The sequence below is a fragment of the Harmonia axyridis genome, chromosome 1 (assembly GCF_914767665.1).
Source record: "Harmonia axyridis chromosome 1, icHarAxyr1.1, whole genome shotgun sequence".
Taxonomy (NCBI): Eukaryota; Metazoa; Arthropoda; class Insecta; order Coleoptera; family Coccinellidae; genus Harmonia; species Harmonia axyridis.
Genome location: NC_059501.1, coordinates 48,249,007 through 48,275,975, shown reverse-complemented (window position 1 = coordinate 48,275,975; position 26,969 = coordinate 48,249,007). Strand labels below are relative to the sequence as shown.

Below are 26,969 nucleotides of genomic sequence, written 5' to 3'. Positions count from 1 at the left end.
GATTCGCATCAAAAAATCCCCAGCAACGGTCAATTTAGCCGACTACTGAATTTTTCAAATTTTGAGGGGTGCGTAGGGGGTTTTTATTGGGGGTCACAAATTATTTCACCATATAGGTCGTGTTCAACTCGATCGAAACAATCGATTCGCATCAAAAAATCCCCAGCAACGGTCAATTTAGCCGACAACTGAATTTTTCAAATTTTGAGGGGTGATTAGGGGGTTTGTTTGGGGGTCACAAATTATTTCACCATATAGGTCGTGTTCAACTCGTTCGCAACAATCGATTCGCATCAAAAAATCCCCAGCAACGGTCAATTCAGCCGAACACCGAATTTTCCAAACTTCGAGGGGTGCGTAGGGGGTTTTTTTGGGGGTCACAAATTATTTCACCATATAGGTCGTTTTCAACTTGATCGAAACAATCGATTCGCATCAAAAAATCCCCAGCAACGGTCAATTTAGCCGACTACCGAATGTTTCAAACTTCGAGGGGTTGGTAGGGGTTTGTTTGGGGGGTCACAAATTATTTCACCATATAGGTCGTGTCCAACTCGATCGTAACAATCGATTCGCATCAAAAAATTCGCAGCAACGGTCAATTTAGTCAACCACCGAATTTTTCAATCTTCGGGGGGTAGGTAGGGGATAACAAGGGGGTAAATATCATTTCACCATATAGAACGTGTTCAAAAGATATATTATAATCGATTCGAGTCAAAATGAGTCAATCCTCCTTCCAAAATCCCTGGTAGAGCCCTTAGAAGGAGAATTGTTCTGAAGAACGGATGAAGAGAACCGTTGCTAGGTCGGTTGCTGGTGTCACGCCCGTCTGAATTGCTCCTCTTTTTGCCATCAATAAAATTAAGAACTTAATACCCCTAAAATCAATTATAGAAACCTATTACTGTTTATGCTATCCGCATATAGCATATTATAACATACTCATATGGGGCGGTACGTCTGAACTGAATAGAATTATCGTTTGTCAGAAGAAAATTATAAGACTGATATTTAATATCCATCCCCGCACAGCTTGTAGACCTTATTTTTGTGACAATGAAATATTAACAGTAGCGGGTATCTACTTGTTCGAATGTTTAATTCATACTAAAATAAATGAAAAAATCTTACTAAGCTATCGAGTTACCATTCTTACCCAACAAGGAGCGGTGATATACTAGTAATTCCTGGGCACACAACATCAAAATACGAACAATCTCCCAACTATCAGGGGATTGTTGTGTTCATTTACCAGTCTCTATAAGAAGTAGAAATATGTAATATTTCAAAAATTCAAATTTTTTGACATGACATGATATAATTGCAGTGACGATGGAGAATCATCAATAAAACGGAAGGTCTTCGTACGGCACTGGCCCGGCTGCGACTAAAATCATCCACACCCATCAATCAATCCTCATCGCATCAGTCTTCAAACCAGGTAAATACATCTTGAACAGATAAATATCTACAAATTGTTATTTTTCTGAAAAATTTGTGACTTAATTTCAGGATAATTTCGTTCTTCAATTGTGGGGTAAATTTTGGGTGCTAGTAGCCGTTAATGTTGCAAAATCAACAATCTTGTCGGTTTTTATGGTCAATCTGATCACATCATATTTTTGTGCTCATTTGAGGCTATCGTTTGAACCAACTATGAAATTTTTGAATTTACGTAATTGGAAAGAAATATCTGCAAGCTTCGCTGTCAATTTTAGGTGTATAGTTTAACGAGCTTTTATGGTACTATAGTATATCCAAAGTCACTTGAACAAATTCATAAAAATACTTGACCAAATATCTTTTTGAAGTGGATATCACGATCCACTAAATAGGTACCAGAGTTTATTTGAAAGTATTGTTAGGCAATAAAATCACTGTCCGCAAAGGAATTTCAGGAATCTTGGACAATCCTTGTGTAATCGATTCTGGCTTCCTCCAAGTGACTTTGGATACCAGATTCACCGTGAACGGGCAGTACCAAATTCAAATGGAAATATATGAAAAATCGGATTGCACGATTATTTTGGGTTCACGTGTGAATTCATTGCGAAATTTCTGAATTTAACACTGTAAGAAATATTGTTCGTAATATCAATGAAGGCCGTTCATCGATCTTCCCTACGTTGATACAATGTACTTTTCATTATGCCAACGAACAAATTCGTTTAAGTTGAAATTCATGTTACGTACAGTTTCGTTGTCCCAATGAACAGACGTTCGTTGACGGTTTTAGTGCTAACTCGGTTTTTGGACTAACAGTTCATCATAGGAATATACACAGTACACCAACTCAGTGAAAGATATTCATACCCCCAATGAACTTGATACGTTAGCCCAATGAAATTGTTCATCAACATAGCCGACCGCCAGCTAACAGATCACGTGACTCACATAGGTAAATGAAAGAATAACCGATCCGAATTGAAAATGTTTGGTGGTTCGATTGGAGATATTAATTAACTGCTTTACATTGAGAGAAATCCACCTTTTTTATTTTAAAGCAATTATTTGAGGATGTTCACTCACAACTATTACAGCAAATTCATATTTGATATACTTATTCATTAATAGGTAAATCATGAATTGGAAAAAGTTTATTAATAGAGAATAAAATATTTGTTTACAAGGTATTAATGTAATAACATAAGTAATTTATATGAATATTATTGATAATTAACAAACTAAAATAATTCTAACGATCAAATGTGATCTAAGGCTGTTCATCAATGGATGAACAGCCTTCTTTTATATGCTCAAAATCTGTGTATTCACACAATTCCCATCATTATTTCCTTTTCAAACTAAAAATTTGTGTTACTGTGGGCTTATTGAATATTGCTGAGCCCATCTGTTCCTACTGAATTTTGGGTTTAGATCTTTTGTACCTGCTTAGTGATGAGTAATGTTTGTTGATCAGTGGATGGATGCAACCGAGATGACTAGAGTTTAGATCCCAATACCCAATAAGAAGTCTAAAAAAATATGATGCGTACAAGGCCAGACTTACCTTGTTTGGCAAACGGTTCTTCTCACAACCAAACAATCAGATTGAAGAAACAGCCCAAATAACTATTCAACAAATACGTTATTCATTCATTATTTTTATTCTACATTGAATTATAAATAATGCATATCATTTATTATCAAATGAAAAATCAATACTAACAAGCTTTATTGATATTTAATTAGTGAATACTGAAATTGAATAAATTGCACCAAATTAATGATATTTATTAATAATTACTTAATACTATATTAACATTCAGCTATAGTTATTTTAATCGACTACTATATATATATATATATACAGGATGAGTCTTTGACTTGTACATATATTTCAACCGAAGGTTCCTGAGGTCAAAAGAAATAGTTTTTTCATTTACCATTTTTTCCGATTCGGCTCTGTTAAAGAGATATAGCCATTTTAAATTTTCAAAATGAGCTAATTCACCCCTGAAAACCGGAACACTGAAGTTTTCTCAAGCATAAGATATACCTTTTGAACCTTGGAAATAAGCTATTATACTAAATTAGAAAAACCATCATAAACTCACGTTTAACATTCCATTTGTTGAACAAAGTAGTGTTTATAATAAAATAAATGAGTTATTCCAATTTCGTTGACGCTAAAGATTAAATATTCTTCTCTTGATTTCTATTTCATTTTCGATAATTATAACGAATTGAGCTCGCTACCACCCATATTAGCTCTGATACTCATATCCATTCATTCATTATATTTCATTTATATGATATCGTTGTTTACAAGAATTGCCATTTAACCTTAAAATCTCAAATAAATAATATTCATCTATGAAAGTTCTAACACAGACTATAGTAATCTGTGGTTTTAAGTTTGAATTTCAAATTTCGAGTGATGCCAGATATAAACACAGCAGTTCGGTTCGAATAATCTATGTTCTAACCTAAAATTTTCATTTACAGTTAAAACTGTTATTGTTATAAGATATTTGTGATGAAATGAAGCATTTGATTTGTTCCAACTATCTCATAAAAATATTGAAATGCATCAATATTTTTGAAGCCATCAGTATGAAAATATGGAAATATGTAAAATATTCTGGCTCTGTAATCAATGGAAAATGTTAGACTCCAGTTGTAATTTGATTTTGGCATTGAAAATAAATGAGAAGTATTCAATTTAAATATCCACAATAGAATATCCAGTTTCTTTCAACTCACCTAATTTGTTTTCACATTAAAACAATTATGACCCTCTTGGAAGTATGTCAATCATATGCTCTTAGGATGAATTTATGGAATAGCAAAAGAATGAAAGTATTCAATCTCAATCACATGAAAATTTGTCTAGTATGTACCTAGTCCTAGAGGTATGTTTCGATGTGAGTTTGAATGAGCCGAAGAAGAATAAAGTATTGTTCGATAGCAGCAGTCTTTGGTGGGATATTGATTGTGGTCATTATAATAGGACTATTTTGTGAAAACTTTTTTAAACATTGGCTTTATGAATAATCTGGACTTTTCAAAAAGAATGTTGATTTTAGTGAAGTATCTTCTCATTATAAGAGCCGTGCCAAAGCTCAGTAATTTTTAATCAAATCGAGGAGTTCACTTTTACAACTTCATTCTCAAAATAAGTTGGCTTGTACTTCAATTCTAAAATCTGAGACAGAACATCATAGCAAATATTTATTTCTGTGGTTTTTTTTCCACAACAGAACAGAGTTGCATTCAGCCAAAGTACCCAATTTTTGGAATTTCAAGATCAAGTTATTCGAAAACGGCGCTTTGTACGAGAAAACATGACGAATACTTTTATTTTTCAAATTAGCCAAATATTCTTCAATGAACGTTCAAACTACTCTTAAGAGTTGGTTTCTTCGCATTTCTGGTATTTTTATGTATTTATTAATTTTTTATCATTGATCTTTTGTAGAAGCCCTGAAGAAACATTAAATTAATGCGAAAGCTTGCATAGAATAAAGAGTAGTCAATAATTTACTCCCAAAACCCGAGCCTAAAGACCCTTAAATTTCATCAATATATTTATTTTGGCTCTTACAACAATAGTTATATGATATATATATATATATATATATATATATATATATATATATATATATATATATATATATATATATATATATATATATATATATATATATATGACTAACGTTGAGTTCCAAGACATTTTGTACATATGGATAGATTGTATACATCCGATAGTATATAGGTTCATTTCACCATATATAAGTTTAAGAAAGCTTTGGTAACATCAAACTTGATGTACTCTTTATTGGTCAATTTATATATCAATTTTTGCATGTAATGTCCAGTTCCGAGACCTACCCTAAAAAAGTTATTTTATGTTGGAAAGTTTTTTAGAAATTTTATTTTCGCAGTCACGTTTCCTTCATGAAACGCCCATTATTCCACAATTCGTTTTCAAAATCTCTTAAAATGAAGAAAAGTCGAGTAAGAAATATCAGTTGAAAAGTCATAACGAAACAAAGTACATGTATATAGGTTAACAGTGTTGATAGGACTTTCGGTGTCTGAAACACTTTTCTAACTTTGCCAACGTTTCGTAGACATATTTCCACTCCCTCCGGGCTGAAATTAATTCAATAAATGAACAAAGGTTTTTCTGTTCCATTTGGATTCCCCGTTTATTATGACATATCCCAATTGTTTCATAATTATGATTGGAATTTATTTAGCGTATCGTATTCTAAATCTAATTTTTTCTATGATATTGAATTCCAAAAATGACTTCCTTATAAAACAGTTCAACAGCAATGATCTTAACAACACATGACAAAAAAAGACAAGTACGTATACTGTGAATAAACATTTCCCTGTTTACCATAATATCAGATGAACTGTTATAAATATTTCATTGCCATCAAGTTTTCGATCATCATTCATTAATCCACTGAAAAAAAAAATACGAAAAATATGAGTACTGCTATTGAATGTTGGCTGTTAGCATCTGGGACTTCGGTTTATTGCTTAATCACTATGTAATATTCTACTTTTATCTTCATTCAGACATGTATACTATTCTGGATGAGAAAATTCGGATTTTTTATATTGGGTATAAACGAACTTCACGAATTGAATATTTTTGTGGAAAATATTCTTCTGATCTTGACTCTCTGCCAGGATTCATATAAATCTGAATGATTACTGATGTCAAAAACTTCACCCTCATCTGGAAAAATATTGGAAAAACTCTAAAAACTATGTAGTTGTTTCATATCTATCAGTTTATCGATCGCCTTCGAATTATCTCACTTCGCGTAAAAATACGCGATCAAAATGAATATACATCTATTTAATGGTGTTTTTGGAGACATCAGTTTCCCGCGAAATATTCAATGACGTAACATATCTTCTTCCTTCCTTCTATTCAGATATGTTATCAATTTATGGACGAGGGACACTAATTTCCGAAATTTGTACTTATGAAAAGGGGCCAACTCCATCCCATTCAGTTTTGAGCGCTCGCCTCGAGGTTTATCGCTTTATTATTTCGTCACAATGTCAATTTCCGAGTTCTCAGCAGTGAATAGTCCAAACAATTTAGCTCGACTCACTACAATTAATACACTATAACTTTTGAACTTATATAGGTACGCGAAATTTGCCGGGAAGGTTCGGATCTCGAATGCCGCAGTTGAGTTCGTTTAATAAGCAGAATCTGAATAGGGGTTCCGTAAATATGGCCGTTCGAAATTTTGTATTTTTTTAATTTCGAAACCACAGGCACATTTGCGAGGGAAATTTGCATTCAGATGTAGAATGACCATATAAAGCTTCGTGCAAAATATCTTGTTGATCACTTGATCAGAACCATAGAAACTCTGTGACCACAGAACTGACGGAGTTGAGATTTTGGGTATTGATATAAAATAGCAATGCTAAGCTCCTCGCCAAATTTCAAGCTGATCGCATAATGAGAACAATAAAAAATTAACCTCGGAGTCGACATAGAAATGATTGGGATATATTTATGTACCTCTTTTTAATGTTGAATTTCGGGACCGCCACCAGATGTCTTTAATACTTCTAGCGAATTCTCCAATTAGCGGCAATATCAAAGATGTTGTAAATCAATGTTTTCACCACGTCGGTTTATGAAATGGACGATGCTATTCCTCCTCTTATCGCATTTTTCACGTAAGCAGATCACTGGATTTTGTTGCTTATCCTTCAACCAAAATTGGAACGTGTCCCATCAATATGATGGTATATTCCACAGACTATTCAAATATGTTATTGGAAAAACTATCGAACCAAGGCGAGTAAACTTATTGAGGAAAAACAGTTTTTTCAAAAATTTTTTTCTGCAAATTTGACTGGTTTTCAAAATAAGTTCTACAGACAATTTATCAGCCTTTGTTTCCTCATTTGAACTTCCGATTTTCTAGAAAGTAGAAATTTTTTCTTGTAAAATATACTTCACAATATTTTTTCATATCTTTTGAATGCTCAATCGATTCTGAATCCGGATATGTAAGTAGAGTTGTTGTTTTATCAATGAAATTCAAATTCAATTCAAGTTGTCAATATCGATTATAATATAATCTGAAATATGAAGCCTGAATTTTCATTCAAAACTTTTAATATTTTCACTCTTGAAAAAAGATGTGATATTATAATATACCTATATCAAAAACAACAAAAATGCTGTGCGAAGAAGTGGGTGGCAGGCATTTTCAACACTTTCTTTGAATAGCATTTTTTGTTACTACATATTTCGAAAGTAACCCTTTTTTCCAAGAGTAAATATATTTATTGCTTTGAATGAAAATTCAGTTTCATATTTTCGCTCATGTTATATTCGAGAATTAATACTTAAAAATTTGACAATGAAATATTTATAGAACCATAGGCAATGTGGATATGAGTATACCTAATATGGAATCTGTATTATGTCAAGAACTCCACGGAATTTTTCGATCGTCTCCGTATTATATTTCTTCGCATAAAAATATGCTAATAAAATAAATGGGTTCTTAACTACATCTGTTCAACATCGTTTGTTTCAATTTCCTGCTGAATGTTTAATTGTCCTAGTTCTGTTCAGATGAAAAAGGTATTTCCTAACCTCGATACAAAACTCTAGAGGATCATTCGTCAGGTCGTTTGAAGAAAAATCTATGAATATATGTCCGGAGTTATGTCGTATCTGAAATCTGGGTGACGAAAATGCTATAATCCTGCTAGTTTTTCCAAAATAAAATTGTAAAGTTGGCTTAATGAAGGTTAATAATAGATATTTTGCTTGTAATTTCCCAATTGTTTTTCGTTAGATATGGTGAATTAATCATATTTCAAGCCTTTTTTCTTTGTCAAAACGACGATTGTATTCATATTTACACCCCATGGCGGCTTCAATCGTTTCTGTCAGCTGTTCCGTTTGAAATATCATATCCTCCATCGGATGTAAACAAAACTAATAAATCCTAGTTTTTGACGAAAACAGATTTTTTTTCAGGAATTCATAATTTACAACGAGAACCAATTAAGAAAATACAAGAAAACTATCCATTATTATGAATAACCTTACCCTCATTAAACCAAATTTACAATTTTATTACGGAAAAACTAGCAGGATTACAGACTTCGTGAGTCCCAGATTCGTAATCTACGACCAGAATCTGTAAAATTATTCAAATTAATACGCTATTTTAAATAACGCGATTGATACATACAATATAGAATTTTGCCGAGATCACAAATATTTGGAAAACTGTTGAACGGAAAATGAGTGAAAAAATATGTAAAAATATGCTGAATGTTCCTGGAATTGAAATACCCCAAAAAATATAGGGTATCTATATAATTTAAAACAATAGTCACCGTCCAATCCGCTTTTGTGTGACACCCCCTATATATTCTTATATACAGGGTGTCTCAGGTGGTAGGCACAAAACCTGTGTTTTTTATTAGGAAATACCCTATATTTCACTCCAGATTTAGGAAGCATGGTTAGAATGAGGCTAATTTTGACGTCTCATGTGCTCAAAATTTTCCGATTTTGAGATATTTCAATTTGTCAATTCGAGCATCTCTGAAAAAAACTCGATAACTCCGACGCAAAAAAATTTGGTGGAATGAGATTTTGGCTGTGAATACTAGAATGAAGGAATCAAATACTGTATATGGGTCATATAATTATTCAAAACTCTGCTGAGAATTTTCGAAATATCGTCATAGGACGTTTCGAATAGTGATGAAAATTGTGAACAGAATTGGTCTTAATATGAGGATTATTTTATTTTCGAAAATATATTTCATTGTAGTTTCGTTACAGAAATTGCATTTATGACAAGGGCGATCCTAGCCTTTAAATTGGGGGGGGGTCGCCGTTATGAACATTTTTTTGATCCTCTGTATAACCGAAAGAGCCTAGATTGAGAAAGTATTCTAATCTCAATTTTCAAATTTCTAGTCGACCCAGTTCCTCAGTAACTTCTTGATTGAACTTGAGTATTCCCAGTTAAAGGTCATAAAAATAAGGTGAAGTTAAATTATTGGGTAAAGTATTTTAAATAATGAGGAAGTCAAGGGAATCATAATTCTTTTCAAATTTAAATATCTTCTCTATATGTACGAAAGAGCCAGGAATGATAAATATTCTAATCTCCATTTCCAAATTTCTAGTCGACCTAGTTCTTCTGTAATATCTAGTTAGGAATTTCCAGTTGAAGGCATAAAAATATGGTGACAATAAAATATTCGGTTTTTCTTTGGTTTTTGATTAAGAAAAATAATAAACTTCAATTGTAAATGAAGTGTTTCGAAAGAAACACCATCTTGAAAAAATCTTAAGAATACAAATAAATGAATTTCAAAGGAACATAAATAAATCTCTAAATAAAACGAACAAATATAAATGAAAATAAATGAATGAAAATGAAGAAACATAAACAACTTTCTTGAAAAGTAAATAAATATATGAAAAAATAAATAAATATGAATAAAAACGAATGACTATGTATAAATTAAAAATATCACAAATATTCAGTTTGAAAATGAAAGTTTCTTCTTGGAGCCCTTCAGCTGATTGTGAATCCATGTCTTTATTTGTGGTGACGTGCGATTCTGAAGAACAGGAGTTTCTTTTATCACTGTTTGTATCACTTTCAAAGGAGGTAGAGCTTTTCTATTCATATATTCTCCGAAAATACGGAAAATAGCATCCTTCTCCTCTTGGGTCCACCTCACTCTTTTGAGGGTGCCAGATAGGGTATGGGCTATAAAAATGGAAAAAAGAGTTGAAACAATACACAAGTTTCAGTAACTTTTCAAGACGAGAGTGATTCTACTCTAACAACACAAGCAATTTTTTTTCTCAAACATAAATCGTATGATATATCAAGAGAATTTTTTTAAGAGACATTTATTCCACTCCGTAGTGATTCACTTGGTCCTAATGAACATGAATTGTTGAAATTCAAGTTCTTTCATATTATATTTTAGATCTGGAGTGGAAAAATTCAATATACTTCACGAGAGCCCTCGCTGGAGCTCAGCTGTAGATTTGTTTTCGATTGGTAATACTATAATATAAAATATAGTGATGAAATCACTATTTTACGTTCACGGCCGTACCAAAAAAAATTGCTTCGGGAAATGACATTAGTAAAGTCGAAATTTCAAGATGTTTTTGAAAAAAAAACTATTTTGAGGTTGGTGAATTGATTACAATTAGCAGTTCGAATGAAATGTAATTATGTATCTCACCTTTGCTGGAATTCCTCCTATTCCCCCCACTAAGATTTGGAGTTCCTCCTGTTGAATTGATTTCATTTGTAGGAATTGGTTCTTCATCATTGACAACCTCATTTTCGGAGTCATCACTGCTTGCATTTTCATTTTCTCCTTGAGCTGTTTGCAGGAGTTGTGAAATGCCCAAAATGTCCCTACTTATAATGGGCTGACGATAAATGCCCTTGTGTATCTTCTCCGAATGGCCCATGAAGTTCGACAAATCCACTACGTCTTGATTTTCAAGATTCAAAGTAATACACGTAGTGGCTATATGTTTCCTCAAATTGGTGCCACGTAGTCTTGTCGGGTGCTCAGCACCACAAGCTTCAGAGAATTTCCTCATCAAAGTGCAGGCACTCAGATGTGGATGCTTTTTTGTATCCGACCCTGGTGTACCGAATACATAAGGGTTACTCTTGTGGACCCTCATATTTGTTCTGTTTTTTATTATTAATTGGATGCACTCACATAAATGAGTATCCAATAGAACAGGAACCGTCCGATTCAACTTGCCCCTTATAGTGAATCGAACATATTTTTTTGCAATTTCTTTTGATTTCTCTGAAAGTGATTGAAATAGATCATTATTACTTCTCTCAATCGTTTCGTATTTTTCAAATTCGGTAATGCTAATTCTCTCGACTTCTCCAGCGCGTCGTCTATTGAAAACCTGGATAGACGTTAGCGTTGCCTCTGCTAAGTCTATCCAGGCCAATGACGAGAAGCAAATTTTCAATTTCTCAAGGGCGTCTTTTCTCTTCTTGGTCAAATAGTCGCTGAGTTTTTTTATGTCGCCCATTGTGGGTAGCATAACTGTTTTTGTTCTACTCATTTTCAGTTGAGTTTCAGCAACAGTTCTGTTTACATTTATGTTCACTTCTTGAGCGAAAACTTTCAAGAAATATTTAGCATTTTTTCGCATTTCTTCCTTGTGGTTTTTAATGCACTCTGTTATTAATAAATTGCCAATCTGCTTCAGCAGTGTGCCCAAACTGAACGCTACCGAAGGAGCTTCGAAGCAGTTCGTAGTTTCAGTGTACCGGGCACACATATTTATAGCAGATAAAACCATGTCTACAAATTTTGGGTCATATATAGAGGCTAAATTATTTATTTCCTTACTCAGTGCCTTCATTTTAATGAGGAAATTACCAATTAATCGTAATCTCTGCCTTATCATTTGGAAATGTCTCGGTTCTCTATATTTTTCCACCATTTTGTTAGCATAAATGATGATGAGTTCATCATATCTGATTGCTCTACATACATCATCCTCCCTCAGCGGTGGGAATAAATGATTTCTCACAGTTATTGATGCCATAGGATGTATTCTTGATGTGATTTTTTTACTTAGCAAATTTGGCAATCTTTTAATGTCGGAATCAATGCCTGTGCAGGATCTGAAATGCACTCGAAGGGTGGCTTTTGAGAAAAATCCCTTACAGTTTGCACATGCACTGTAATCCCTACCACTTTTATTCCTGCTGCTTTTAGGCCGTCGCGCCACAATCAGCTCACCATCATTTAAATTCTCATTCGTATTAAAAAGGAAATTTCCCCTTTTTCTTATCTGACCAATAATCTTGGCCCTTTCTACGTTACCTTTTGGTAACATAATAAATTTTTTCACCTCCTCCTCACCGCTGTGTTTATTCTCTAGGTGTCGTGAGATTTTTTGCTGTTTCGTATGGCAGTAGAAACAAAAATTTGCCTTCTTGTCTCCTTTTCTTCCGCGGGACTCAGTTACCATCATATTTTCATCATCGCACCCTGGTTCGTTTAACGAGGCAGATAAATGAACTTGGATGCTTTTCGAGAGGGAATTATTATTGGACTCATTCGGTTGCGTTTTCTCCTCAATATTCAGATCCATTTCAGATAGAAAGGAACATGGTGTTGAGCTCCGACTGCCATCTCGTGAGTTATCAGATTGCGTTTCTGAATAAGTAGATAAATTATAATCTGAATCATCATCAGAATTGTCTCCATAAACTGAAAATAATAATAATAATTTAGGAAAAACTTTGAAGTTATAAACATTTAGGTTCACAAGAAAGCGACAGCGCGATGTTTCATATTTCTCGAATTAGGGAACATATACAGTGTGTAGATAAAAAAGGGGCAAAATCAATAAGTGAGTTATTTAATGTTTTCTTATGATTTCACTCATGACGTCATTTATTTTTACAGGTTGACGTCATATTTTCTTTCAAATAACTACCCCATTTTTTAGCTGCTTTATTATACCTACTTACATGAGGTTGTGCAATAAGTTACGTTAATTACAATCTTTCACACCATTATTTAGGTAAATTGCAGAAAATGTGTGATCTTTTGAAAAAATTTGTTATCTACGGTTTCAATTGTGTACACCATCATTAAGGCAAGTTTGATAAAGGAGAGAAAATATTTGGATTAATAATTAGAAAAAAATCATGCTGTGACTCTGTGAAATATGGTCTTCATGAGCAATGTTACCATAAGATGGTTAATTAAAAACTTGAATTCACCTGAAAGAGCGTTTTGCTTGATAAGATTCAATAACACAGCTCTTAATTTGATTTCTCACGTTATCCACACACTGTATAGAATGTATATAAATATTTATTATATTTTATTATTTACATACAGGGTGATTCACCGCGATGGCCTATTAGAAGTCCAACGTCCAATTAAATATTTGCATATGAAATAAACGATTGACAATAATTAACAATGAAACTAATTTAATTTCAGACTTGTTTCGAATGGTACAATATATACTTTTTATGATTTCATAACAACCATAACCTTAGAAATATTATGAAGATCCATATTTTTATTTTCTTTCAGGAAAGCTCAAGTAATAATTTCTCTAAGAGGTATGGAACATTGGGCAAATGTTGCAGGTCCCATTATTAGGAATTACTGTTCTATACAGGGTGTATCTTGAATGGTTGGCCTTCGCCTAGTAGTGAATGCAAGTCATCCAGGCCTTTCAGAAAAGTAGCTTGTTGCGTATCCCAACTGTTAGTTTCGGAGATACAGGGTGATTCAGGGAAAAATCTCAAAGATCTTATTATTGCCCTAGAAATATCAAAATAACATTGAACGCTCTGAAAGGTTGTTTGATGTGAACAAACCCACAAAATTCAAATAAAATCGGACTGCTGATTTGCGAGTAATGGTTATCCGAAATTGAAGCCGATTTTCATTAATCTTCCTGTACATTACTAACTGTCTTAAGATACACAACAAGCCACTTCTCTAAAAAGCCTGGATAACCTACACTCACCACTAGGCTATAGCCAACCACTCATGTTACACCCTGTATAAGCAAAAGATTCGAAAAATTTCGAAAGAAGGTTTTACAGTAACGATATCTGAACAAATATATTTTTTCATTTTTCAGTATAGATTGTAGAAACAAGTTTCAAGGAATATGGGTATTAATTTAATCAATTAATATTGCTCTCACGAAAATATATGCTTTTTCTGAGAAGGGTATAACTACCTGATAATTCTATCTCATCTTCAGGTTCCACTTGAACTGGTATTCCATGATGTTGCATAATACTCTGTTTGTTTTTGTCAACATTCATATCTGAAGCTTCCATGGTACTATTATCTGAAGCATAATATAATACCGTTTTAATTCAATGGCATGATAACAATGATCACACATAAATATACAGGGATATTCAAGGAAGGTTGATTATTATAAATGAAGTACCTTGAAATTCTGCATATCTGTCTTCCTCCTCTCCACAAACAGTGGAGAAAACAGTATCATCGAAGTTCTTCATAAGAGAAGTAGATGATCGGTTAATTTCCACATATTCTGTTCCAATTGAAAAATCATTGAAATCCTCATAGACTAGAGATTTTTCTGGCGATCTCCGCGGATTAAGCAATATATCTTCTATAATTATTTTCTCTGCAAATCAATAAAGATTCAATATCAGCCCTCGATATAGCTATTAGCTATCAGGTCACTACAGAGGCGTACCCAGGCATAAGCCTTGGGGAGGATATAGAAAAAATTGTTCGCATTTTCCTTCTTTTGAAGAAGTTTTCCAAAGAAGTTTGCTTACTCATAATAAGATTGTGTTATATAAGGTTGTTACATACAATGGATATTCCTCCTGGGGGAATATATCCCCCTTATCCCCCCCTTGGGTACGCCACTGCGTCACTATAAAATTAAAGTTGTTCGTGAATTGAGCTATAATATACATACATATATAATAGTTGAGGATGAAAATAAGACTCAAATGATCTTGTTATCAAAAATATGTGAAGAACAAGTAAGTAGGTACCTTGAAATGCTCCGTCACTACTTTGTTCATCTCTACCCTCAACGGTGGAAACATATTCATGGTTGATGGAGGAAGTAGATGGTCTGTCCATATCCACATATTTTTTTCCAATTTTTGAATCAGTGGAATGATTATCGCCTATAGATTTTTCTACTGATTCTCTTTGTTCGAGCGTTTCTTCTTGAAGAATCCTCTGTTCTTCTCTTTGCTCTGAAAATGAATATGGATTGGATATAAATATTTTATTGCAAACAGTCACTCAGAAAAACTTAATTGTACCCGTTGGGCAAAATTCGATGGTATTGAATAGTAGCCCTGTAGCCATAGGATCTAGGAATTATGGATGGCATATTTTCAACTTCGATTTTTAAAAGATGGATAATGACCAAAACCAATCCCTATTTATTTATTCATTAATGAGTGAAATCTCATTTTGGATTCAATGATTCATTTTTATGAATTTTTATAGTTAATGAATGCTAATTAATAACGATTCGTTTTGAGTTTTTGAAAGCTATATTTCATCAAAACACAATAAAATTGAAAGTTTAACTGACTTTTCATATAGAAAGAAAGAAATGATTAATCAGGTGACATAAAGAATGATACTTTATTAAACTTATATATTCAAATGCTTGATTCTGAAAATAGTGGAAACCCTAATTTCCGATATTTTTTGCCTTTTTACCGAATTTCAGCGAAAATTTGACCGAAATATTACGATTTAAGGTTGAAAATACGTGTCAAATGACCGTGTTATTGAAAATATTTCGAGAAAAAGTAAGTACCTTGAATTGCTTCATCACTACTTTGTTCATCTCTACCCTCAACGGTGGAAACATATTCATGGTTGATGGAGGAAGTAGATGGTCTTTCCATATCCACATATTTTTTTCCAATTTTTGAATCAGTGGAATGATTATTGCCTATAGATTTTTCTACTGATTCTCTTTGTTCGAGCGTTTCATCTTGAAGAATCCTCTGTTCTTCTCTTTGCTCTAAAAATTAATATGGATTGGATATAAATATTTTATTGCAAACAGTCACTCAGAAAAACTTAATTGTACCCGGTGGGCAAAATTCGATGGTATTGAATAGTAGCCCTGTAGCCATAGGATCTAGGAATAATGGATGGCATATTTTCAACTTCGATTTTTAAAAGATGGATAATGACCAAAACCAATCCCTATTTATTTATTCATTAATGAGTGAAATCTCATTTTGGATTCAATGATTCATTTTTATGAATTTTTATAGTTAATGAATGCTAATTAATAACGATTCGTTTTGAATTTTTGAAAGCTATATTTCATCAACACAATAAAATTGAAAGTTTAACTGACTTTTCATATAGAAAGAAATAAATGATTAATCAGGTGACATAAAGAATGATACTTTATTAAACTTATATATTCAAATGCTTGATTCTGAAAATAGTGGAAACCCTAATTTCCGATATTTTTTGCCTTTTTACCGAATTTCAGCTAAAATCTGACCGAAATATTACGATTTAAGGTTGAAAATACGTGTCAAATGACCGTGTTATTGAAAATATTTCGAGAAAAAGTAATTACCTTGAATTGCTTCATCACTACTTTCTTCATCTTTTTTAACAACGGAGGAAACATATTTATGGTTGATGGAGGAAGTAGATGGTCTGTCCATATCCACATATTTTTCTCCAATTTTCGAATCAGTGAAATTATTATCGCTTACAGATTTCTTTACTGATTTTAGCTGTCCAACCATTTCATCTTGAAGTACCCTCAGTTCTTCTTTTTTCTCTGAAAATGAATATAGATTCGATATGAATATATTATTTGTCACTCAGAAAATCTCAACTACAACCTTAAGAAAGGAATATAATGGATGGCATATTTTCAACTTCAATTCTCAAAAGATGAATACCTAATGTCCAAAACGGAATCCCTTTCTCCTTTTGTGTTCAATTCATAAGGGAAAATTCATTTTTGTTTGAATTGATTAATTTTTTCAATTTTTTTTATTCATATGAAATAAAAAATTTAACGATGTTGAATCCGGAGACCTTACTGACCACCAAATAATTTAATTATCAGAAGTTCACAAATTATCATAAATAGGCCCTTGGTTGATTTGCCGTGTGAAACTGAAACTTTTTATGATTTTTGTAGTTTTTAAAGAAATTTATTTATCATATTATATATCTTCGAAAATTGAAAAAACGATTTTATTTATTTTAGAAACATTTGTGGTTTTTAATAAACAACAATTATGTATTATAACTTCTAGACTAAGTAAGCAATAAGAATGAAATAATTATACCAATGGATTTTACCAAAAAAGTGACTGTAGTACTTTTCATTTCACGCCAATTTCCAATTTTCTTCTATAGCTTGAAAACAGTTGAATTTATTATCTGTTCGAGTCCGCAAATGTGCCATTCATCTTTTGCTAGCTCAAAAGTTTTCTGAGATCCCATCACTAGACAACGAATTTGGGACAGCCGATATAGTCAATTGAAATGTTTGGCTCTATATGTACAGGGTGTTTTATTATTAACTGGATTAACATATATGGTCGTGTAGATGACACCGGGAGAATAATTTTTGTCTTATGACATATTTTTTTTTTTTAACGACTTTATTCTTCAATTAGATACAACAAGGCGACATTTAGCTTGAAGCTACTCTTACATGTAACCTCATCATACCATAACATCCATGACCTAGCCGGGATTCGAACCCGGTACCTTCAGCATCACAGCCGTCTCCCAAACCACTGTGCTGCCGAAGGTAGACAACATATATCTCGTTTTCAAAGCGAACTTGAGACACAAAGGGTTCAACGTAATTTCTGAGCAATATTTTATTGAACATGATCAGTATGAACCTTTAAAGTTACGATTTCTGGTCACACCAACTTATTTTTTGGTGCTAAATTCGAAAAAGGTAAAGAACCCTGAAAAAAAATTTCAAACTGGCGGAAAACCTGCAATGTTCGTAATTTTTTTTTTCGGTTGTCAAATTGAATTTCATTTTCCGAATGAACTCAATTTTCCAAGAATTTCAATAAAAAAATCTTTATAAATCGAAAGGAATATAATTGTTGCATGTTTACAGGAAAAAATTATTCACCCGAAATTGATGAAATATTTCACGATTGTCTTGTTTTCATACTTTACACGAATATGAAAACTGAATCGAAAAATATCAAACCTTCCTTCATTAAAGCCATCCAAAATTCTCCTCCGGTCTTCTAACAAAATTGAATTATCCTTGGATGAGTTCAAATTTATAATTCACAGGTAATAACTCAAGGTCGAGAGTTCGACCCCTAACATAGATTCATTGGAATTACAGTGAAATATTTTTGTGATAAATTTTCATTACTATTTGAATTGTTTCGACAGCTCAATTTCAAACTTTTGGCCATCATAGCCCTACCAGTTTTTTTTTTCAATTATGCTAGAGGACCAAAAGAAAAATTTAGATGGCTTTAATGAAGGAACTGTTCGATATTTATCGATTCTTTTTTACTTTCGTGTGAGGTATAGAGATAAGTACAATCATCAAACATTTCATCAATTTCTGTTGATTTTTTTTCGCTTTAGATATGTAAAAAATATTTTGGTTCGATTTATGAAAAAATTTTCTCACAAAAATTATCTTAGAAAATTGAGTTCATTCAGAAAATTAAATTAAATTTAGCAACCGAGTTCTCGTTCGGAAGTTATCGTATAAACGTTCGGCCGGACAGAATCGAATTTGAGGATAGATTTGTCAACAGTGAGTGGAACCTTTTGAAACCATTTCCGGCTCGGAATTCAAAAACTACAGACATCGTGATGAAATGATAGAGCGATCAATTCGGATACAGGCACTCGAAAAAATTTAATTTTATTTTATCAACAATAAGTTTCATTTCGAAATTTCTGATTACGAAACAGGAGGTACAGGGGGTGTTATGGAACTTTGCAGTATTGTGATCAATTAAGAATATTCTATATTCAATTATAGTGGCAAAATTCATATGTATCCCTGGAGATTTTCAAAAAGAAATTTCATTCTAACAACTTATTTTCAATCGATAAAAAATAATTATGGGTGATAATATAAAAAAACAACTCACCTTTTTCTGTTATCAGTACTGCTTCATATTTGGCACCTCTATGTTTTACAATGCAGGCATTATTATCTCCTTTTTTCTTTGAAATATTTTTCATTGAATATATTCCGTAAGTCTGGTCGGGAAAATGAACTAGACCAAACATTTTTGCTTTCCTGGAAAACACAATTTCTTTATTTAACTGTCTCAATTAAGATTATCAATAGATCTTACCTTACAAAAAGATCGAAATATTCAAACACAAGTTTTCACTCCGAAATATTCACAACACAACCAACTTCAGATTAAAAAAATCGAATTTATCTGCTCGTCTATTTTCAGAGTTCTAATATTCACTTGGAGAAATTCAGAATAGATCTGTATTATTCCAACTGTTACTAGGCCCTAGTAACAGAAATTTTTTTATTATCTCGTCAAATGAGCGAGATTTTGCCTATATACGATGACATGAAACACCCGATATTGGTTATACACAAAAATCTAATACATTCAAATATAAATCGTTTTCAAGTTTTATATCTTCAAAAAAGTAATTTTAAGGTTGAAAAATATCGAATTGTATATTAAGCTCTTACCTTTAATAACTGAATAAACAAAAAGTCCTTAGGTCAAAGGCAAATATAACTTATAAAAAAACTTCAAACACCTTCACTAACTTCACTTAATAATTGAGTCTCAAAAACGTACAAATATCAGTCAGTCAGTAAGCAAGACCGTATAGAAATAGTGAAGAGTACTAGTATTATATAGTAATTACCCCTCCCAAGATTTTCAAAATATGAAATTTCAGAATTCTTGCAGAAACGAAAAACGAAATTTTTTTCCATAAAAATGAACCAATAATCATTTTACTTTCCTTTGAAATCTTCAAGGCAGTCGAAAATCGCACCCTTCAGAGTTTATTAGTTTATTATCGCTTTCAAGATAATTATTTTTATTTCCCTACGAGCACGTCTATTTTCGAGATTTATTATTATCCTTTGTATATCCACTTTGTCGGCGTTGCCTCTGGTTTTGCCAAATGTGATTTTTGTATTCGTCATCGGTATACGCCAGGCCAGTGATTCCTAAAGTGGTCCAGGTTATTGCAAAATATTCAACGCTTTCAAATAATAGCTACCTAAATTTGCATAACGGTCAAAAAAGTTATCCGTCTTTACTGAATTTTAAAGCCGACCCATAAAACGAACCGTAATTCTGTTATGGATAATGCCGACAAAGCATTATCAGAGGTGTCTACAAGCATGAGAGTTGCTAAGTACAGGTCCATTATGCATAAGATATTGTAATTACTGTATTGAATTCGTATAAGATCCTCTTTATTTCCGGAAAGCAATGTATTGATCGAACATCATTTCAACAGTTTCATCAGCGTGATCAGATTGGAATATGATGAATCTATACTGACGTTTGAATTGAGAAGTGCGTGCGTATCTACAAAAAATCACTTTTGGGATATTGATTGAACTTTAAATACTTTCATTTGTGCCATCCACAGATTAAATTTAATTAACATGCATTATCATTTATTTTTTCTTCATATTAATTCAATTGAATCTGTGGATGAAATGAAAGTCTTCAAAGACAAATATCCCAAATGTGCTATTTTGCAGATACGCCCTTTTCAATTGAAACGTATATTATATTTTTGATGGTCTTTTTAATGTGCTTTCAACAATTGAACATTTGCTCCCATAACCACATATAAAATATTATGAATCTAAATAATTGATTGGAAATACAGAGATATATCTTCGTAAAAATTCCATAAAAATGAACCAATAATCATTTTACTTTCCTTTGAAATCTTCAAGGCAGTCGAAAATCGCACCCTTCAGAGTTTATTAGTTTATTATCGCTTTCAAGATAATTATTTTTATTTCCCTACGAGCACGTCTATTTTCGAGATTTATTATTATCCTTTGTATATCCACTTTGTCGGCGTTGCCTCTGGTTTTGCCAAATGTGATTTTTGTATTCGTCATCGGTATACGCCAGGCCAGTGATTCCTAAAGTGGTCCAGGTTATTGCAAAATATTCAACGCTTTCAAATAATAGCTACCTAAATTTGCATAACGGTCAAAAAAGTTATCCGTCTTTACTGAATTTTAAAGCCGACCCATAAAACGAACCGTAATTCTGTTATGGATAATGCCGACAAAGCATTATCAGAGGTGTCTACAAGCATGAGAGTTGCTAAGTACAGGTCCATTATGCATAAGATATTGTAATTACTGTATTGAATTCGTATAAGATCCTCTTTATTTCCGGAAAGCAATGTATTGATCGAACATCATTTCAACAGTTTCATCAGCGTGATCAGATTGGAATATGATGAATCTATACTGACGTTTGAATTGAGAAGTGCGTGCGTATCTACAAAAAATCACTTTTGGGATATTGATTGAACTTTAAATACTTTCATTTGTGCCATCTACAGATTAAATTTAATTAACATGCATTATCATTTATTTTTTCTTCATATTAATTCAATTGAATCTGTGGATGAAATGAAAGTCTTCAAAGACAAATATCCCAAATGTGCTATTTTGCAGATACGCCCTTTTCAATTGAAAAGTATATTATATTGAATATGAATTGATTCATCGGAACATTCTTGAGTCTAGACATTCCCAACCGTCTCGGTTAGATTTTTTGAAACTACTAAAATCTATCAAATGATTTCTTCCTATTAAAAACTTCCTGAAAATGCAATAATCTACTGAAAAATTGGATATCAACTAAATCTGGTCATACTGAGTTTCATTATATTTTGAGTATCTATTGACACTTTAGCTCAAATGATAGGTACACTGAAATTATCGTACAAAACGCTATTATCGTACATGCGATATCGTACATAGAATTGAGCAGCAAATTATCGTACAAAACGATAATTATCGTACGAACGGCAACGCTGTACTAGGGCTCTTGCAGCAAAAATTCGATAAGAGGGGGAATATCATCATCCACATCTTGAAGAAAACACCAGACGTGGTGTAAACATTTATTTACAACCCTTGTATTGCCGATAACTGGAGAATTCACTATATGGATTGAAGACATCTGGTTACGGTCCCGAAATTCAACATTAAAAAGATGTACCTATATCTGAATCATCTCTATACCGACCCCGAGGAGTCTTTTCAAGCCGGACTTTAATATTTTCAATATTCTGCTTGAATTTTATGTAGAAGCCTCTATTCACACGAAATTTTGCATGAAGATCAAAATTGATAATTTATATATTCAGGCAAAATTTCAACTCGAGCAAATTTGTTGTAACTTATATATTAGGTGTACATTTTTTTAATTCTTCTTGAATTTTCTATTGTTCTGTTTATGCTATCCGCACGAAATTGTGCACGCAGTCTCGAATGATCATTTTATGTATACACGCGAAATCTCCATCTGATCAGATCTGTAATCACAGAGATATCAAGTTTTTAATATCCAATATTCTTCTTGAATTTTCTATGGTTAATTTTTTATGGTTCTCATTATGCGATAAGCTTGAAATTTGGCGAGGAGCTTAGCATTGCTATTTTATATCAATACCCAAAATCTCAACTCAACGTCAGTTCTGTGGTAACAGAGTTTCTATGGTTCTGATCAAGTGATCAACAAGATATTTCGCACGAAGCTTTATATGGTCATTCTACATCTGAATGCAAATTTCCCTCGCAAATGTGACTTTGGTTTCGAAATTCACAAAATACAAAATTTCGAACGGCCATATTTACGGAACCCCTATTCAGGTTCTGCTTATTAAACGAACTCAACTGCGGCATTGGAGATCCGAACCTTCCCTGCAAATTTCGCGTATACAGGGTGTTTCATTGGGAAACGGAAATACTTCATAGGTGCTTAGTTGACACCAAGGCGATTCTGGAGATACCCCATTCATTGGGTCTTACAGTCTTCGTAGGCGAGATACAGAGTGTTTTATGCGTTTTGCCCGTTCCTTTCAGAGGCCATTTCAAACGAACCACCCAGTATATTTTCTTCATATTTGGCAAATATGTTCCTAATTGAGAGCCCAAACGTATCATGCAATAACCACCTCGAAAATTCAGGTCCTGGTTAACAAAAAATTATGAATAGTTTGAATCCTCGTAACAACACCCTGTACATCGGAATTTTGAAAATCTGTTTCGATATTCGGAAACACCACTAAAAACTAAACTGAGAAGTGTAATTCAAATTTTCGCGCAGACAGTTTTACTGCACACATTTTCAAAGTGAAAGTGAAGTTTTCAAGAACTCATCAGGCTTGTCGGCGTTCGCTTTACGTTGCCGGATTTCATGACCACTTGGGGTTCTGCATTATTATCTTTTCAATTCTCTAATCAGACTACCTCGGTAGTGCAGTGGACAGAGATGTCGACTGTGGTGCCGAAGGTACCGGGTTCGAATCCTGGCTAGGTCATGGATGTTGTACATGTCCGGTGATGGTTAGGTTAGAGGCTAATGACCATAGCAGTCGATGCCTTCAATGAAAGAAAAAAAAAAAATCTCTAATCAGAATGTTGATTCCTCAAAAATGGAATGCAAAATATAAGAAAACAATTCTATTTCATCACTTCCAACTGATCCTTCTTGAGAAATATAAGTTTCATTATTTCATACCACATTCCATTATTTTATGATATTCTTCATTTTTTATATCAAATTATCTAGAGTCGAGCGTGGGCGCAATCGAATTAAATAATGGTTCATCCTCATCATCCGATCATTACTCGATAATCTTAAACAAAAATGCCGAAAACAAAACAAAAATTAACAGGGCCCAAATATGTGTTCAACGAGAAGGCGGTGTTTTTGAACATTAACTCGATATTTTATAGCATTTTATCAAATCCGTCTGTTATAAATGTTTCCTATTAATACAACTGTCTTATTTTCACCTTTACGAAAAAATGTTAGATAAGCTTTGTTGCTGAGAATGTTATTACGAATCTAAATGCATGAAAAAATATAGGGTGTTCCATTGAAAAAATATCATTTTATGAAATATTATGACAACGCGTCTATTTTTTTTTTTTCGGCATCGAGAAGGCCACTGAGAATGCTACCAGTTTGCCCATTTAACCGACATCGTAGCATCCATAATAACAGAGTTGGCAATGGTGCCGACTCAATTTGGAACACCCTGTATATGAACATTCAAAATCTCAATTGAATCGGATCTGTAATCACGGCTCTATTTTCAATATTCTCCTTGAAACTTCTATAGTCCATTTGTCATGGTTTTCATAATCTGATATCCATCAGTTGTGTGGTCACGTAAATATTGGTCATTTTTTTGGTTATTCTTTTTTAATTTTCTATTGTGCTGATTAGATGATGAGCATTAAATTTTGCACAAAGCATTTAAATGTCATTTTCCATCCAATTGGAAATCTTTATCGCGATCGAAACTGCAGTTCCGACATCAACAAGAAAATGAAATTTCGAACGTCAATATTTACGGAAACCATAATCGGATTTTATCCATAAACGAACTTAACCGCGGCATTTCTGATCCAAACCTACTCTGAAAATTTTAAGTTTCTAAGACCTTTCATTAGAGAATTATCGTGTACCTATACGGCTGAACGGTCAGAGTTGAATTTGAGGACGGATTCGTCATCAGTGAGTCGAACCTTATCATTTATCCATAAACTTCTTATGGACATTTCCAATGGAAGACCCTGCATACATCACTTTTTTCAAATGCGAGTACATCTGCATCCCATAAGCAATAGAAAGGAATATCCACATATTATTTGCACAAATTCCTGACCCACACATTTCATGAAGAAAAGAACGAATGAAAAAAATATATATTTATTGCGTAATGCGAGATGATAAAAATTTCAACCGAAAATTAATGTCCCGAAACTCAACAATAAAGAGATATATTTCAAAAATATCGCCTGATATCCCATTGAACTGCGTACTACATATTGACATCTTATATTTCCTCATGTCATTTATACATATAGTGAACTTCTACTTGAAGAATTGAAATGCGAAGAAATAGTTAATTTCCCATCTAAAGCGGAAACTTCCACTCATATACCGAGAAATGTTCGGACCAATGGCACATTTAGAACCGAATGTCATTCCGATTCCGAGAAGAATATAATTTCATTGAGAAAACCATTTTCATTCCTTGTGCAAAGATATTTCTGACATGCGGGACAGTCGAAATCGAATGAATAGATTTTATAAGAACGCAATAGAGACGATATCAACGTGATAAACGTCCTGGAACTATGCAGTATATTAGGGTACTGGAAGTCAGCATTATACATATATCAGTTCCAAGACTGTCCCGGAACTATCATTTCGGTCCTGGAAGTCAACATTAGGCATATATCAGTTCCAAGACTGTCCTGGAACTATACATCGGTCTTGGAACTCGCGGTTAGCTGGTAAAAAATGTCTTGGAACTCGACGTTAGTCATATATATATATATATATATATATATATATATATATATATATATATATATATATATATATATATATATATATATATATATATATATATATATATATATATAATAACTATTGTTGTAAGAGCCAAAATAAATATATTGATGAAATTTAAGGGTCTTTAGGCTCGGGTTTTGGGAGTAAATTATTGACTACTCTTTATTCTATGCAAGCTTTCGCATTAATTTAATGTTTCTTCAGGGCTTCTACAAAAGATCAATATATTGTTGGCAACCCCTATAACAATAAGCCTATTCATTATTACTTTCTGCTGACAGCAGCATTTATCATATCAATATAAAAGAAGCAGCACACCGCCATTAAATCAGTTCTAATCTTTCCTCTGATCCGATCAGTTCCGATCTTTCTTTCCATCAGTTCATATCTTATCTTTCCGTCGAGAATCTTAATAAATATCGTTCTACATAATATTTCGTATTCTTCCTTAACGAGTGCATCTCCTAAAAAACCCTAATAAGTGAAAGTTAAGTGTAACTACAAGTGAACTCAACCCATCATCGCATCTACCCTCAGCAAACCCTTTTCTTCTCATCTCATCAAGTTTTACGGAGCTTTCCTTAATAAAGCTGCCCTGGTGACAGCAATCCTGATATTCTTTCTTCTACATCGTGCATTATTCCAAAGAGGAATACAACACGAAATTTGGTGACAGCGGTGCGAAATTTGGTGACAAAGCGTTGGGATAGCCACAATTTTGGAAATAATTCCAAAGTGACGAAGCCTAGGTGAGAGGACAACACCGGACCATTTGTGTAACTGAATCAGTCGATTCACCGGACCATAGGGAGTCAACGCACAGAGTATTGGACCAGGATTCCTCCACTTCAGCATAGCTGTTCATAGGTCGTACCCTCTACGCAACCCTCCAAAACCACCCTGCTACTCCACTTCTGTTACTGGGTCTGAAGATCCACCGGACCATCGGGTGTCTACGCAGAAGCAACCCACTGTGCTACTGAGTCTGAAGATTCACCGGACCATCGGGGTCTACACACAGTTTTTTTTCTCTTCAAATAAACAGACGACAAGTAAGTCAATTTGCTATATTATCGTATTCTCAAATAATTGTTCTCATATAATTCCTATATAAATCCTTTAAAATGTCTGTTCATACAACAAATAATGATAATATTTCGGAAGAAGGTGATGATTTAAATCTTCCAACTGAACTCTTATTCAAATTCATTAAGCCATTTTCTGGGGAAAGATCTGAACTCAATACATTTATTCAAAACACAAATTCTGCATTCCAATTAGCAAGCCCACAACAAACTCCAACTCTCTTTTTAT

The 26,969-nt window shown here is 33.1% G+C and overlaps 2 protein-coding genes across 3 annotated transcripts in view; one reads left to right on the top strand and one right to left on the bottom strand.

Annotated features, from left to right (window-relative positions):
- The window catches only part of LOC123673051, a 928,323-nt gene that overhangs the window by 50,061 nt on the left and 851,293 nt on the right, over positions 1 to 26,969 (top strand). Inside the window, exon 2 of the mRNA XM_045607480.1 lies at positions 1,331 to 1,444. The gene's annotated coding sequence lies outside the window, so the exon portion shown is untranslated. The remainder of the gene's footprint in view (positions 1 to 1,330; positions 1,445 to 26,969) is intronic.
- On the bottom strand, positions 9,253 to 25,641 carry LOC123673028. 2 transcript variants are annotated; one of them, XM_045607443.1, is made up of 9 exons: positions 19,389 to 25,641; positions 19,179 to 19,330; positions 16,643 to 16,852; positions 15,857 to 16,066; positions 15,069 to 15,278; positions 14,483 to 14,686; positions 14,264 to 14,377; positions 10,744 to 12,762; positions 9,253 to 10,253 (listed from the first exon to the last, which is right to left on the bottom strand). In XM_045607443.1, exons 2-9 carry the CDS (start codon positions 19,318 to 19,320, stop codon positions 10,021 to 10,023), a joined length of 3,342 nt encoding a protein of 1,113 aa, XP_045463399.1. In that variant the 5' UTR covers positions 19,321 to 19,330; positions 19,389 to 25,641; the 3' UTR covers positions 9,253 to 10,020. The 2 variants fall into 2 exon arrangements, with proteins under 2 accessions (XP_045463399.1, XP_045463394.1); XM_045607438.1 differs by having other exon boundaries at positions 19,179 to 25,641.